This window comes from Neodiprion fabricii, chromosome 6 (assembly GCF_021155785.1).
Source record: "Neodiprion fabricii isolate iyNeoFabr1 chromosome 6, iyNeoFabr1.1, whole genome shotgun sequence".
Lineage (NCBI taxonomy): Eukaryota > Metazoa > Arthropoda > Insecta > Hymenoptera > Diprionidae > Neodiprion > Neodiprion fabricii.
The window spans coordinates 7,698,512-7,715,547 of record NC_060244.1 but is presented as its reverse complement, the minus strand read 5'-3'; the positions used below and the strand labels follow the sequence as shown (position 1 = coordinate 7,715,547).

The 17,036-nt window shown below is 36.5% G+C and overlaps 1 protein-coding gene and 1 long non-coding RNA gene across 8 annotated transcripts in view; both read left to right on the top strand.

Annotated features, from left to right (window-relative positions):
- The first annotated feature begins 221 nt into the window (after positions 1–221).
- The window catches only part of LOC124185319 (la-related protein 1B), a 41,698-nt gene continuing 24,883 nt past the window's right edge, over positions 222–17,036 (top strand). For 3 of the 7 annotated variants that reach the window (XM_046575965.1, XM_046575966.1, XM_046575964.1), the window contains exon 1: positions 222–1,750. In XM_046575965.1, the coding sequence (XP_046431921.1) occupies positions 925–1,750 (826 nt within the window). In that variant the 5' untranslated portion in view covers positions 222–924. Of the gene's footprint in view, positions 1,751–9,374; positions 9,446–9,705; positions 10,050–17,036 lie in introns of those variants that run through there. The other 4 variants (XM_046575967.1, XM_046575969.1, XM_046575970.1 and 1 more) reach the window with 4 other exon arrangements.
- Positions 15,371–16,899, top strand: LOC124185339. Its single transcript, XR_006871370.1, has 3 exons — positions 15,371–15,383; positions 16,574–16,576; positions 16,781–16,899. It is a non-coding gene; the product is annotated as an uncharacterized LOC124185339 (long non-coding RNA).

The following is a 17,036-nucleotide window of genomic DNA, read 5'->3' as shown; positions in this document are numbered from 1 at the left end:
TTTGCAATCTACGTTCATACCCATTCGAAATTTGCGCGAAGGCTTCTGCCAAGCCACGTAGCGCCTCTAGCGGAATTCATTGGGAGAATTTTGATTGTCTACTTGAAAAGTTGGCAGGAAGAACGTGGCGATGGTAGCGCCTAGAAGTTGCGGTATTACCGGCCGCCGGTTGAACCAATATGCACAGCCTTCTAGTATCTGGAATAATTATTTCAGCTCGCTCAAAGGCCAAGATTCAGCGTCGGCCACATGTGTTTGTGCTGTTTGTGGTTCAGCGTTCGTAGTAAAGGAGGATTTTAAAATGTACCGTGTTCTCTTAATCTGCAAGGATACGACAAAATTTCTGGAGAGATAAAAATTGTCGGAAGTAAAAATTAGCGGACAATACAATTTGACGAAGTGCGCGTATTTTTTTCGCTCGATATAAAATCATCTCCGCGGTACAAGGTGCTGTCTGCTAGCCAGGGCTTGCAGCTAAAGTCGGAAAAGGATATACAATACCGTTGAGGGACATTCAAATATCACGGCCAACACGAGCTCTTCTTAATTTACAGCTTTCGCGGCGACGAACGTTCGATCGTCCGACTATCTCATGGTGATATCAGACCGTGAGTTTCACCCTTGAAAATTGACCAGTGCATCGATATTTGCCAAGTCAGCGCCGCGTGCTAGCCGGAGAGCAACCGCGAGTCCCGCATGCGGCCAGCCACGCGCTCGTTCTCTCGCCTGCGTTAAACATGGACTGAGTGCGGCGCATATCCGATAATTGGCTGAATAAACTCGTCTCTGAATCCGACCCGCTGAAATTCCTCGTCGATCTCAATTCACCGTAAGTGACCAGATGTCTCATATTTAATGGTTGAATGAATTGTGGAGCGGAAAGTATCGTCCGCCTCGTGTTTTTATATCGCCGAGTGATCCAATATGGCGGCAAAGGTGGCTCCGAGCATGCAAGGCGGCAGCGGCGGGGCGAGAGAGACGAACGAGGGCCAAGGCATCTCTTACGCCAGTGTACTCAACCCAAAAAACAACGACAACAATAAGGAGAACATAAACGATGCGCCCCGGGCCGCTGGGAAAGACCGGATGTCCGCCGAACCCTCATCGGCGGTCGTCCAACGCGGTAAATCGTACCAGAAATCGACGAGGAGATACAGTTCGCACTACGGTAGGTCGGAGAGGAATTTTCAGAACCCGTCCTCCAGGTCGAATCAGAACGCAGTCGAGGTTGCTTCGGAGGCGGAGGAAGCCAAGCCTCTGAACAATGGGGAGGCGGAGAGCGACAGCGAGTTTCAAACCGTCGCTCCAAAGAGCGCTCGCAGAAAAGAAAAACACAGGGAGCATCGAGAGCACCATGATCATAGAGATCGGTATCATCACAGAGAGAGGTATCATTCCAGGACTCAGCACAGCGACGCTGTCGACGAGCGAGGACACAAGGAGAGAGGCGAGCGGAACGAAAAGAGCGCCACCGAACACTCTCTCGCCAAAGATGTCCCCAAAGATAAAGACGATGCTGGTACTGAGCCAGAAACTGATACAGAGCCGGTCAAGTACGTCGAGGCTCCTATACCGGTTGTCAATCCGTGGATGAAGAGCAAAGGCAGCGGCGGCAATCGACCTCAGCCATCCTTACCTCAGGCTGCAATTGTCTCTGCTCCGGTTCCTACAGAAAAGCCGGTCGAGAAGCCGGTGGTTGCGGAGAGAGAAAAAAGGGTCCTTCAGCCGCAGCAGCAGAGAGGAAAAATTGGTAAGTTGTGCATATTATTTTTCCAGGATAACGCCAATTGAAATCGTTCAGTTTCAATGAAACAGGAATCTCTTGATAGATTTGAAACGTTGGTTTCACGTTAAAGGGATATTGTTTCAATGAAAATCAACTTGACCAATTCTACTTACATATCGAAACCTTCGATTCTCGCTTTCTTTGTTCAAACATTTCTTGAACGGCTTCTGCATCTGAGTTTCAAAGATTCGAGGAGCTACGATAGCTCCTCTCACAAAGTCCAGACATGGGTGCTTTGACTGTTTGCAATACTGCTGCATCATTTGTTTACTATTCAATACTATGTGCCATTCATGAATCAGCTTGTGCAGTCGCTGCATTTTAGACCCAATGAACTGTCGATAGTATGTTTGATTGGCAAAAATTTTATCTCTTACTACTCCATATATTCTCTATGATAGGATTCAAGGTTTTCTCCACCCCAATGTTTTCTAATGATCCCTAAAGTACTGGAAATGTTCTAGAAATTAAAATATTTTCTTTATTATTCAACTTTGTGCTTCCATAAAAACCTACCTTGATTTCTTTTTTCAAACTCATTAATAATTCCTGCTTACAAAGGAACATAAATAATCGAAACAAAAAAACGTAGCCAAAGAATAAAAATCAGTTTTCTGCTTTATTGAATGGAAAATTAGATACTAGATATATGCGCACATGTATAGTAAATCTAACTGGTTGAACACGTGGCAAAAGTCACGAGTTCTGATCTAGGTATATAAATTTGGATGATTCATTAGCATTAGCGATGTGTTGAACAACCTGTTGACACTTATTACCTAACACCGTTTACTCGTCGTCGTCGTCGTTCTTTTTTTTTTTGACCATTGAAAAATATCATTACTCCAGCATAATATAAAAACCGGAACGATACTGTATTTTTCTTGGTTGTTCACATTTTTCCTTATTCTCATTAATTAGTTGGTAATTGCAGTGGCATTTGTCCTCGATAATTACGTTGCTACGTCAAATCGATCTATAACTACTGCCAATCATGGGTGGGTGGTGGTTACACTTCATATCTCTCCCAACTTCGCTGTTGTATGGAACAGGTTTTCCTCCAACTCTCACTTTCGGACGATATCACTTCGTGCTCGAATCCCCCCGTCCTTCCTTCTAACATGCTTACTTACTTACGCAGGTTTGCCAATTACGTGGTTTAAAAGAATCGGCATCTTACGCAGAGCGTATTTTCATTACTATGCACCTTGTACGCGTCATATACGCTACAATAATCAACGTTTAAAGTATTCTCGCTTAATTCATCTCTTTAAAGTGATTCGCCTTGTTGTAACATTAGTTTTCGTTTTCACCATTGTCCTTTTACGCACACGCGAGCGAAATTAATGTACGAGCTTATACGTTTAATGATGCTCGGCGTGTGCGTTTGTTGTTGATACGCTGCCGGATCTAGATATACAGGCTAATATATAACGCTTCAGGAATTTCAATAGCAAGTGATGTAAAATGATATTTTATTCGATGTATAAAATTTATGCTTATATACATAACGATAATAATAATAATAATTTATGATAATAATACGGATAGGAAGGATATCGGGTACAGGCGAGAAGAACGAAGTTATTTTACCGTCGTCTTTTTCTGTTGGAAAAATACGGACGGATGATATTTATCTTATTTCTATTATTATTATCATTATTGTTATATTTCCTTCGCCAAGATTAATTTGTCCCGAATTTATATCTCGACAACGGCCTTTCCTCTCTTTATCGACAATCTAGATCAATTAATTAATCATAAAATAAAAATCTAACAGATGAAAAACGTCAAAAGTTGCGATTAAAGAACGGTTCTTCGTCTCGTTATTGTCGTCGTTTTCGATGTAAAAGAAAATGAACGTTTTAACGCAGTAACGTTTAAATTGTTGTTACTTTCACAGCTGTGGGATTGTTCGAAGTTTATTAACCGTAAGCCGGTCATGTATTGAGAACCCAATTCTTTCGAAATCATTCTAAAATCGTAAGGTAATGATTTTTCATACCAATGTCTCGTTATTCGTCAGCCTTACTAACTCGGACCTCGTTTAACAACGAGGCAGGAGTTAGTAACGTTAACGTAACGAAACAATGACTATTCTGTAAGTTAATAACGACTTTGATGTAGTCAAGATTTCAAAATATGAAAATTGTAATTTACTGAATTTCAGAAATTCCTGCAATTGTGAAGTAACGATTTTCCGAAACGTTAATCACTCGTTACAATAACGTTACTAACTTCAACCTCACGTATGAAACTCGCGGACTTGATGCTAGCCCCGTTTTATTTACACAGTGCCGAAAGTAGGCATCTTTCCGCATCTGCACTCTTCTCCTGTAATAAGTAAAACAGCAGTCGAGAATCTCCGTCTCGAATGTCGTTGCCCTCCTCGTCATCTTCGTCACCTGTTGCATGGTTCTGTTACTGCATCTGCATACGTATTATCGCTTAATCAGTCCAATGCATGACACGCAACGTGCTTTGAATGATGCGACGAAGTATGTGTAACGTAAATTATGTACGTTTACAGTTCCGATTATGCCTCTGCGCGTATAATTAATTCGTAATCTCCGTGCGGACCGATACGCGATCAATTTATAAACGAACGCGGAAATTTTTCTATTTTCTAAATCCCGCTTCCACACCTTTTTTTTTTTTTTTTTTTTTTTGGATTATAATACTCGTAAGAATTGATCTGTTATCAACATGACCGATTGCGATAAGTAATACGACGCACACGTGTTTGCACCAAATATCGCGTTATACGATTATAATACATAATACGTCCAAAGCTGCAGGTTGACGTTTTATATCACCGCCCGGCAATTGATTAACTTACGCCAATTTGAATTCGAATGGTATATTACCGTAATTTTTTTTCACTCTCTTTTCTTCTCGACTTGCCACCGATAGGTAGATTAAATTTTCAATCAAATTTAATTCGTCGATTATACGTCTCGCGCTGCCTGATCGTAATAATATTCTCCGAGTGATTTTTTTATTTTTTTTATTTGTCATTGAAATTTCTTGTCGCTTTCTATCGTTTCATTTTCCCCGAGATATCGTCTCTCCATCTATCTCTCATTTATTATTATTTTCTTTTTTTTCAAAAACAATTATACACGGGGGAGATTATTTGGCAAACGGGAATGGTAAACAATGTTGTTTACGTGTCCCACTGAGGGGACGAACGCCGACACATTTCTTTCTTATTCTCCGCCGTACGCACGCTCGCCTCATCCTATTTCGACGAGACCTTCTGCGTGTTGTTGCTTCTCTCGGCTCTCTTACGTGTACTTACGTAATTCGCAATCAACGACAGCCGTGTCGATACCAACACGCTGCCTGCCGTCTATCCACAGAACGATATATCGTAAGCATCGGTACAAACGACGACTGTATTTCGCATCGGAGTTTCTATATTCAAAATAATATCGTTATCCTTTTTTTTTCCCCGTACTGAAAAAATTTACCAAAGACGATCAAATTCTCATTGTCAATTTTTATCCACTCCTTTGAAGAGAAAAAATCTGCCAACTTTTCGCACGGGTCAATGATTTACCCGTATGACTGAATTTTAAGTGACTAAAATCCTTCAGGATTGATATTTTAGTAGCGTAAATATGCCGCCTGTTAGGATTAATATAAAAAAAGCAGTTGCGTACGATCGTTAATTCTTCGATTCAATTTACTCACGTCAGCTTTGTAAACGTAAGAGAGAGAGAGAGAGAAAGAGAAGTCACGGCATACAGCGAAGAACACACCGCCGTTACTAGCTGCTGTTGTTTTGGTTGAATTATATATTAACTTGCGTATTTGAATTAGGTACACAGAAATGCATACATGTATGTGCAAAATTCGCGCCAACGATTAAGAAGAAATAAATAATTTCTGCACTACCTGATTATGTACTCCACAATCGCGTAGTTATCGCTCTTAATATATTTAAAATTATACAATTTCCTAGTAGGTTTATACAAATGAATCGTCAACGATGCGGTAAGTATTCAACGTCACTTCTATACCTACAATATTGTACGTATGTACAACATACGTAGACACGCAGTGTATTTAACCACCATAGAATAATAGTAACGACGACAACAATAATAATAATGTAGTATAAGAAATTAATTTCAAACGGTGCTAACCACCTAAACCTACACCTTCTCCTTCTCTCGTGTTATATATTGTACGTTTATGTATCTTTTTTTTTCTCACTTGTCCTCAACCTCTACATCGATTAAGCATTGCGGTGTTATAACAGGTGTCGTTATAAGAAGGCGAATACTTATGTGCGTAATCGGGATAAAAGCATTTAATCTCTATTCGATTATCGCATATTTACATGCCTGTAAGTAAAATACGAGCTTGATAAAAGGACGGGAATGTCGGTACGACGGTGGTTAAAATCATCTATTCTCTGTGTAGTATAAAGTATAGGAGTAATGAAGAAATTGGACACCCTTGCGAGGACTTGTATAATAAACTCGTCAATGATCGTCGTCGATTTATTCCTTTTACTAAATTACAATCAATCATCGTTGTAACATGCGCGCAGTACAAGTATAACGTACACGATCTTCTTTTCTTAACTTACTACTTCCGGCCGGCCGGAACAAAGCAACAACTCGCGATAAACGTCGAGCATCGTTGTATCTTACAGTTTTGTCAATGACCCGTTATATATATTCTTATTCGACTTTTGAGAACGTCGAAATTGTTCCCTATCGATTGAATTTAAATTTGATTTTTCTCTTCGATAAATTGATACATAAATTACATCATTTATTATTTTTACATCGCCCGTGGAGCTTATTTTATATTATATTAGCGCGCACACGTGGATCGAAGCTGTCTGGATAATCGGATATCCGAATCACTCGGTAAAACTATCCTGACACGAAATTTGTAGTAATGTTTTTTCACGTGCCAAAAAACGGCATTGTCGGGAGATTGCGAGGCAACGCGAAAAAATATAATAATAATAATGGTGATGATGACGATGACAGTTAAAAACCGCCCGAAAGTGCACGTGGTAAAAATGTATAAATGATCGTCGTCTGCACAACTGTGTAATAAATACGCGACCAAAAATTAAAAAAAAAAAACTTGCAATGTAGGTACCGTGACATTATTGTTCTTTTCGATATTTTGAGATGAAAAGAAAAAGGAGAAAAAAATCAATCAATGTCAAGATTGTGCGACATTTATCGTAATATTATTGCCGATAGTAATTAGGTTTGTACGTAATTCACTCACGTACTCATATTATTATACACTTTTTAGCTACAGCATAGCAAAGGGACTTATCCACGTTTTCATTCTCTTATCTTTGAAATCGGCGTGTTGCAGATATGATTATATCTTGTACCTGTGTTGTAGAGCGATATTTTATGTATATATACGCGATATACAACGTCGTATATTATATACCTATAATCAGGCTTTGATTGAAAAATTGTTCGAATTTCCAATTTCTCTTCAATAGTACGAATCACGAATCTAAAAAAAAAAAAAGTAATTAAAAAATATATGTATTCAATAATCTTCAAACTACCTATAATAAAACACAATATTGCAAGGCGGTTATAATTTTCACTGTAGTTCGATTTATCACTTGATCACGTTTTGTTGTTTGACATAATTTGCCTCCCGTGTTCAGGCCATTGTAGTTCAAGATATGGAGCGAGCTTATCTCGTTTTATAGGCATATGCGTGTACCTGTAACTTGCAAGTTTCCGCGTGCGTGTTAAATAAAATTGATTCCATCCTGGTCATTTATTTTCTTCGAGTCTTGCTTATTTTCTTCTACATTCTGCACGTGCACGTTTTCACCTGCTGTTGCATGAGTAATTAATCATTTTACTGCCGCCTTGTCCGGAACGAGAAACGATATAAACGAGAAAAAATATATATATATGTATGTATTTAATAAAAATATGACATAAAAAGTCACGCGTTAAAAATTATAAGTGCACGAATTGTTCGTCTGCCTCTTCTATTATCTATAAGCGTGTCGAATCTAGCCTTAAAACTTGGTCAGCTACCGGTTTTATTACACGACGAGGTATAGTTTTAGTCTTCTATTCCTCAAGGCAAGTCAACGGTGCAGTAGAATTATTGCGAGTCAGTTCAGACTTTGAGTTTTTGCCAAGAATTTAGTGCCTCGTGCAGCAGCAGCCGTAGGAGAGATGATTATTATTTAGATTATTATTACATATACGATAGTTTATCGTCAGCTTCGATCGTTTTATTTTATTTTATTTTATTTTATTTGCATATTTCTAGTTGCAGCTGACCAAACGTTACGTACGTGTAACGTATTATCGTGAAGTAAACGCACGTGTAATAGTTTGGAAAAAAAGAAGAAAAGAAAAAATGGAAACGTTTATCTGCAACGAGACATGTTTTAAGAAAAAATAAATAAAATAAAATAAATAAAACTAGAAGAAAAAATAGAACGGTGGTTATAAGAGACGAGAAGAGAATAACAATTTATTGAATCTCGTCGGAAATGTTAAAAATCTGCAATCAGTTGATCAAGGGGGACAGAAATTCATAGATTAGATTTAGATAAATTATCAATTATTTGCACAAATGCTGAGCCAGCGCTGCACATTCTCTGGGACGCGAATTAGCCAAGCGTGACTGACTTAGGTATGCGTAATATTATGTGCATGTAGAAAAATTTCTTTTTTCTAATTTTTCTTATATTATATATATATATATACAAGTAATAAAAAATTGTACAAGATAAATGGGTATCGTTTTCACGACGTTTCAAAATTATCGTTCTGGAATTGCAAGAATACGCGATACAAAACATTAAACATTATGTTTCAATAGGGTGTTTCGGAAAAAATAATATAATTTTCCACCGCGCCACCCTCTAAAAAGTTTGCGTAGGTGAAAAGAAAAATTTTACTACAAATGAGCCCTCTACGTTGTGTGGAAAATCGCACAAATTATTTCACATTTCTTTAGATTTGCGAAGAAACACGCTCTAGCACTTCAATTATTACTTCTTTCCTGACATTTATATTCAACCCGAAGATCACGATCCGTAACACAACGATATATCACCCGGGAATCTTATTCTTCTAAACTAGAACTTCGTATCGAATTATAACTATTTCACGAGATTGGATTAATAATGAAAAAGTCGTCAGATACGCTTTTCAAACATCAACTGGAGACTTGGTATTACGAGCGTGGGTCTTGTTTGTGACGTGAATTGATATTGCGATTGATATAAGCGACAGAAAAAAATATTCGCGATACTTGATGAATTTCAAAAAATGTATAAAATTGAAAAATCAACTGAGCGCAATCTTCCACGTAACTAAGCTTTCTTTTAACTCGAACAAACTTTTTAGGGGTTGTCGCGATGGGAAGTCGCGATTTATTTTTTTCTAAAACATCCTAACGTACGTGTATACGACATCCTTGTTACGTCTTATACCCTGTGCCTGTGAACTTGCGGCTGCAATCTGGCAGGCGAACAAGGAAAGACGAGGCGAGGTTCGCAGAGTCGACGTCGTCGTCTTCATCGTAATTTTACACGTCGACTCACTTTCGAGCTCTCAGTACAACGCTGGGCTCGCATGGCAACGGATGACGCCAAGTCTGATCTGAGACACATACAGAATATTTCGAGTTATTTTGCTTTTCCCTTCTTTTTTCAAAAAGCAATTTTTTTTTTTTTTTTCTTCCCCCCATTATTATTATCATTCATTTTTTATCAATCACTAATGCCAATTCGGCATTACGTAACTGTATTTTATTTTTCACACTATCGTCTCTTACAGCTGCCGTGTGAAGCTTACCGCATATTTTCATTAATTTATATTGTAAACGTTACAAAAGTATGTAAATTATATCCTTGAACTTTCAAATAGTTTTAAATTATTTTTTAGCACCGGTCGACAAAAGTAAGGAATAAATTGACGAAGACGATGTGCTTTTGAAGATTGATATTTTTGATACCGTCGTCGTCGCGGTTTAAATATCGTATATTGTTGTATTTACGGCAATTAGAGTTCACAATTTAAGCCTGTGTGCTACGCCCGAGATATTTCAGTGAAGGAATATCCGTAATAAACACAGTTGATTAATTTGTGTGGCAAATACGTGCGGTGTGTGTATGTGCGTGCAGACATTATTTAAACAGTGTTCTACTGAATAAAAGTGAAAATAACGGATTATGTTATTGGAATACGAGGCATAATGAAATTTAACGAGAACGACGTCGCGCCTGCACGTGAGTTTTCGCATTTGATGTGATACAAATCTATCCTCTTTTCCTTCTTTTCCTTGAAAACTAGTCCATATTTTAATTTTTATGTATATACATTATTTCGGTTCACGAATATTAATCAGTACTATTCGTGTGTTAGTGACAAAAAAATCTATCTTATTAAATTATTTACCACATTATATACGTATACGGTATACATTAGGGTATTTTAGAAAAAAAATAACTTGCGATTTTCCACCATGATGCGACCTCTGAAAAATTTGTTTAGGGTAAAACAACGGGTCTGTCAAAACGTGAGCGTTCCGAGTTACGTGGAATCATATATTTTTTCTATTGCTTATATCAATCGTAATAATATCAACTTACGTCACAAAGACCCACGCTTGTTATATCAAGTCTCCAGTTGTTGTTTGAGACGCGTATCTGACGACTTTTTCATTATTAATTCATAAATATAAAATCATAAAATAGTTTTAATTCGATATGAACTTCTAATTTAGGAGAATAAGATTCCCGGGTGATATATCGTTGTGTTACGGATCGTGATCTTTGGGTTGAATATAAACGTCAGGAAAGAAATAGTAATTGAAGCGCCATGGCGTGTTTGTTCACGAATTGAAAAAAATGTGAAAGAAAGTAAAAAATCAAACTAGCACGATTTTCCACACAACGCAGAACACTCGTCTTTTCGCAATGCTTTTCAATGGTTTCTGCAATGCTTTACGAATTATACATCGATCATTTCGATCAAATTCGCCTTGCGACAAGTATATCGGCAATGTTCGCCGATACGTACTTCATGTTTCCGGTTTAAAATTAGTCTCTTATTATGACAAACTGTAGCGATATCATTTATCGATCAAATCATTTTATTACAACGTGCAGTTGCAGTTTTAATGCTTAGGTATATTAAAGTACATACCGTGTGTACGTCGACGAACGAAAGTATACGCTGTAGAGAAAATGTTTTCGATTACGTTCGGTTATACGCGCACGTCGAGTATAGTTGAAATTTATTATACGTACAACTGAATGAATTTTTTTTTTTTCATCGACAATCGGTTGTATATGAGAATCTTGTAGGTAAATTACAATGGTAAGATAAAATTCATCTCGGTTACTTCTGTCACCACTAGTTATAATTGTATGGAAGATCTTTTAATTGTCATCCGTATTTTTTTGATTTTATTTTTGCGAATCATTTGAAATACGGAATGACGTAAGTATGTATATAATATAATCATTACATGTCACATCAGCTGCAGCGATGCGCTTTTACTTTCTTTGAGTTATATAAACGTATATATGTATATTACGTACGCAGAACATCTAAATGTCAAATAATTATTACCGCGATTCTCTTACGAATCCTGACATTCGTCTGTAACGATATTCCAGTCTTATTTCTTTTTCTCTCTTTTCCTGAAAGCCGTCGAAATCGTACCAATAAAACCCGTGAGTTATTTACTTAATCAGTTTAAAAAATTCGTCCAAGTAAAAGTAAAATCAGCTCGTAAATTTTTATGGATATGCAGGCGTCGTTATTTTTCTAGCTTTATTTATATAATTCGAAATTTATACATGGTACTACATTATTATGCATACAGGTAAGAGTATATTTAAAAAAAAAAAAAAGAAATCAGCTAATCGCCGCCTGTGCTAATCAGTTATGTTATTAGTTATGCGATTTCTATAACAAGGATATAATCCGAATCTGCTGCATGATTTATCATTGTTAATAAAGATAGTTCAACGACCGAACTCCGACGTGAGGTGTACAGATTAGTTAGTTGGTATGTCGGTTATTACGTGGAGACCTAATTTCAAAGTCATCCCAGACTTTGGCACTTTCTCAAAACTCTGCCCGCTGCACACACACACACATATGTATTAACTATAGCTTGGTCGTTGTTGTCTTTATCTTTATCTTTAGAGTTTAGACTGGGCTGAAAATAAGTTTTATACGCAACGCTGGTGCTTTTCTACCATATATTCTAGATAAAATGGGGGCAAAATTATGCGTATACAATGTATAATGCGTGTACGGATTCATCACTAAAAATTTTTATTTTTTCACCTCCGAAACACCGTTCACTTTTCTTTTCTTTTCTTTTATTTTTATTGAGACTAGAAAAGAGAGATAAAATCTTAGCGATTCGAGAAAAGATTTTTATTTTTTGGGAATCGTCATTTTTATGCCTTGTTGACCTTTAAAAATTGACGATACAGTTGTTCAGAAATATAATGAATAAATTAGAATTTTTACGCTCAATTTGAGACTGAAAAGTTGGTCTTGTTCCAATTCTTAGGTTCTTTAACTCTCACAGACGCGGAAAATTTGTACAAGGAGAAATTCTTTTATTAGATTGAGATTGTTGTTTCTTCTAATCAGCGACTCTCCGAATCATCGTTTACGATAATTGAATATTTCTTGTACTTAGTCGCGAACGTTCATTCTTTGGCTCGATATTCGTCATTTATTGAATCAACCAAAAAGTACAATAACATCGTGTCGCTGTGTTACACATCGAGTTAAGTAATTGCAAAAACTTTTATCGCTATATCGAGTTTGAACAGGTGGTAATGAATCGACGTCGAACTTCTTTCCGACATATTTTCACGCAGGCTTATTCATTCGCACACTTTTCGACGATAACGCCTCCGCAAAATCGGCGGCTTTGCCGTTTCCGTCTTCTTCAAGGTTCCGAGCTTCTATATTATATGTATACGTATAAAATTATACGAAACGAACACATGGTGAATAATAAATCAATCGTTACGTACACGTATAATATAATATTACGTGCGGTGTCGTGTATTTAATGTGTATGTATGTGACTCGACTCACTAATCGTTATAAATTTACAACAATAATTATAAGATACCAGTCAATATGTTCAATAGCCACGGCTTATGTCATTTTTGCAATACTATGTCCAATTTCATTCTGCGGCTTGTGTAAATTTTCATTTCGTCTTTGTTAGATGAAATTCGTGTCCCCGATTAAACATTTTTTTAAAAATTTGATTGGTTCAGCGGAACTTTTTTCCTTCAAGAGGAAACTTTATTTTATGCATTAGTGAATTGGTCGAAGATTGAGTATAATATAGATCACGATTCGTGTCAGTGTCAGTTCTGACTTATCCTAAACGTACCTACGTCACACGATACACGATCGAAAAATCGATTTGCCATTTGGAAACGACGACGGCTACTCGTAAAAGAGGATTCGAACCTTTGCGAACCGAACCGGTTCCCCTGATCTTTGTAAAAACGAGAAGCAAAAGCCTCGTGGCGTTGCGTGCTGATGCGAAAACTTCTCGATGGCCACCCTGTGCAGATGTTCGGCCGGATATTGACGCCTGAATTCTGGTGATACTAAAATCTTTGATTCGATCTGTATTACACGTGTATATTTATACGTATAGACGGACGCATCTAATTTATGCGCAAATCTGGCTTTGAAGGTTTTTGTTCATTGCTTTACTCGTCGAAACTTGTCTCGGGGGGGGGGGGTTATTTCTTTTTTTATATTCTTCCATCATCTCGTTTGTCCTTGGAATTACTGCGGAACGTCGGAAAGAATTTTGAGAGAATTTTCACATAGGAACCGATGTTGGATATAGCGAAAGACATATTAAAAAAAAATTTTGAAAGTATAATTATGTTGTGTTAAAAGTCTTATCACATAACTGCTGCTGAGTGAGTGGGATTCACGCTTTATATAGTTGGGAATTGTAACATCGTTTTTCCTCGTTAATCAACGTATACGTTTTACATAGTTCCTTAGTCATTTTTGTTATCACGTATGTATGTATATATATATATGTGTGTGTGTAGTTCTTTAGAAATACAAGTTAAACGTCAACTATATCGTAACGAAACACCGGAAATACGTAAAAGTTCACATTTACAAAACAGTTACTGTCATTTGACGCACACAGGGATAACATCCCATACAAATAAACGGTTACAATATATAGACTTCCGTAACTGTACGGTGATAAATCATGGTTTTGATAAAACAACGAAATCTTTTCTCTGCTCGTGAAGAGAAAAAAAGGAGTTGTTGTTGACTGCCAAGCACAATTATTAATGTTTGTTTAATTTAAATATAAATCAAATTCGATTCAATTAATAAAAATAAATAAATAACAATTGCAATGTTATCACCAAGTAAAAGCACAGTTATTTCAATTAGAGAATCATTAATTTGTTATTTACGTACAAAGGGCAAACTTGAGGATTCGTAGTGGTCTTTGTTCACGTGTGCTTTATATTTTCTCGCTTTCTATGACTCGCTAACAACAATCACGACAACAATAATACACGTGAGCATAATGAAACAATGACAAATAATTGTCCCTGATCAGCGGTCGATTTATAATTACCTCCTCCCGTCAATTTCAACGGGCAGGTTGACTTTGCACCATGCTTATTTTATGTCGCAGCAAGTAACGTTATCGCAACGGTTCATGTTGAAGAAAAACCGTAATTTCGCGATTTTGAAAGTGGTCGAAATTCGTTAAACCGCAATGAAACAAATTATACTCATATTTTGTAAAACTAAGGAAATAGTGGACTTTCTCCCAATGTTTCGTCAAGATAACGTTACTAACTTCAACCTATCGAACATTCTCTCTATTTCGGGCTCACAAACCTATTAAGTAAGTCACCGCTGCATTGTGTCGCATTGCATTCGTGGATATTTTAAGGAGCACGTAGGTAACTTGTATTATGTTTGAAAAGTTGAAAAATTTAAATAAATATAAATAAATATAAATAAATATAAATAAATAAAAATAAAAATCATCCTTTACCGCATTTACGTTTGAATACATAATCCCTATAATCAGATTTACTTTTCGTTAGAAAAGTTTAAAAGTCACCATTCGTTTTTTTTTTTTTTTAATTCTAATTGGTACAGGTTGAAACTTGGACCGAGGCGTTCTTTCATTCCGTCGTGTCCACCTGGTCATTCGATTGACATTATAAACGATTGAAATTAATCAACCAGTTGCCTGAGGCCAGGGCTGGCTGGCTGACTTGTTAAAGGTTTTCTTGCTTTCACCTTATGTTCCGGATTCGAATTTGTTTGTCGCCCTGAACCTCGCCCGAATATTCTGCCTGGCATTTCGTTTCCTTTCTCTCTCTCTCTGTTTCTGTATTTCTTTCTTTTTCTCTTACAACATTCGAAAGTCTCAGCTGCTGCTGATAATTTCTTTTTCGTTTTTTTTTCTTCTCCCCTTCGACGAAGTTATATATTGAGACATTTTATTACATATGTATCATGTGAAGTTGAACCACCAGCAGGCAATACTACGAGTATTATTATACGTTTGGATATATTTGACAATTATTTCAAATTGGGTGACGATAGAATTTAAACGTGTTATTTGATTTTTTTGACTTTTTTTTTTTATTATTCTACTTTCAAATTAACATTTTTTAATCTCTATTTTTGAACTCTGCTGTTTTCAAAAACTCGAGTTCAATTTCAAAACAACTGTACAAACGCTTATCGTATGTTTTTTATTATCACACGTAGTGGCGATTTACCCCGCTACACGTGCACAACGAACTGAGAATGTTGGTTACGTAATCGCCCGAGGTTTAACGTTGAATTCATATCTAATCTCGATATATGACTTTAACAACTAGGAATAAATGGTTTGGAAAGCTGATCTTGAGTATCGTCGAAAAATTTCCACTATTCGTATAATGTGATACGATTTTCCTTTTAAATATATATAAATTATATAAGTAAATTGAATTATTTTGTAAAAATTATGAAAGATTTTAAATAGATGCAGTTGCAATGGCGGTTGATAATAATTGTAGAAGAGAATTAAGAAAGGCTGCAAATTCCATTTTTTTTTTCTTGAAAAAAATAAAAATAAAAAAAAAACAAAAACAAAAATAATACCACAGCCGAATTCAAAGAATAAATAACCATGCAGCAAAGAAAAAACAGTTTTTCTCTCTTCTTAATTTTTTTTTCTCGAATTTCTGGCTTCAAATACTCCTCTAAAGTTCTTCTCGAACGTTTCACCGAAAGCCTATTTCATTCAGTGAATCGTGAATGCTTCGTTGTAGTCCTGATCCTTATACCTGCAGGAACAGCAGATGGGCACTGGGGATAGTAACTGTAAATTTTCCTTGTCCTCGGTTTTCCTTGAAAATAAAAATGGAGAGAGAATGTTCTTGACATTAGGAGCCGAGAAGAGAAAAAAGCAAATGATGTATAACGCATGTGTCGGTAACCTTGAGTTAATTTTTTTTTATTTTTTATTTTTTTACGAGATCTGATATTTTTCAAACTACAAGATTTTGCAGCACAGTGCAGATATTCGACATTTTTCTGTACATGCATGTACATATATATATATATATTGTCGGACGCTTTTTATAAATTAATTATAAATCGCGTGAAAAAAATCAACGTACTTTATATTTGAAAATTGATTATTATATTCTCGTTTCCAGAATCAGGGTTCGTACGCACAGGGAAAACCAAGAAAATTTAGAAAGTTTCTTACAGCAGAGAAAAATCAGGGAAAGTCAAGGAATTTCGAAAATAAGATTGGAATTTTAGGTTTCTTGAAGAAATAAACTCGTTCTCATACGTACATTACTTGATATCGAACCTCCTTTCGTTTTTTTTCTTACTGAAAATCTTTGGCTGTTGTTTGTAAATTAGTAGTCGGACAGTAAATTAATTATTAGGTATGCAGAAAAATTGTCATCAATCAGCGACATATTTCTTGGAAGGTTACTGAGAAAAATCCTATTTTCAGGCTGGAACACCTGGAAAAGTCAGGGAATTACGGGTTCCAAAAAGCGTACGAACCCTGAATATATTCGTACAGAAAGCACGTGTGCACTTGCATATGTTGAGTTAATAGTTTAAATTTTGATCGCTTTGGTTAACCTGTAAACCAGAGACAAGCAACGATACGCACGGCTGCCAAGGTTTTCCGTATCGGATTG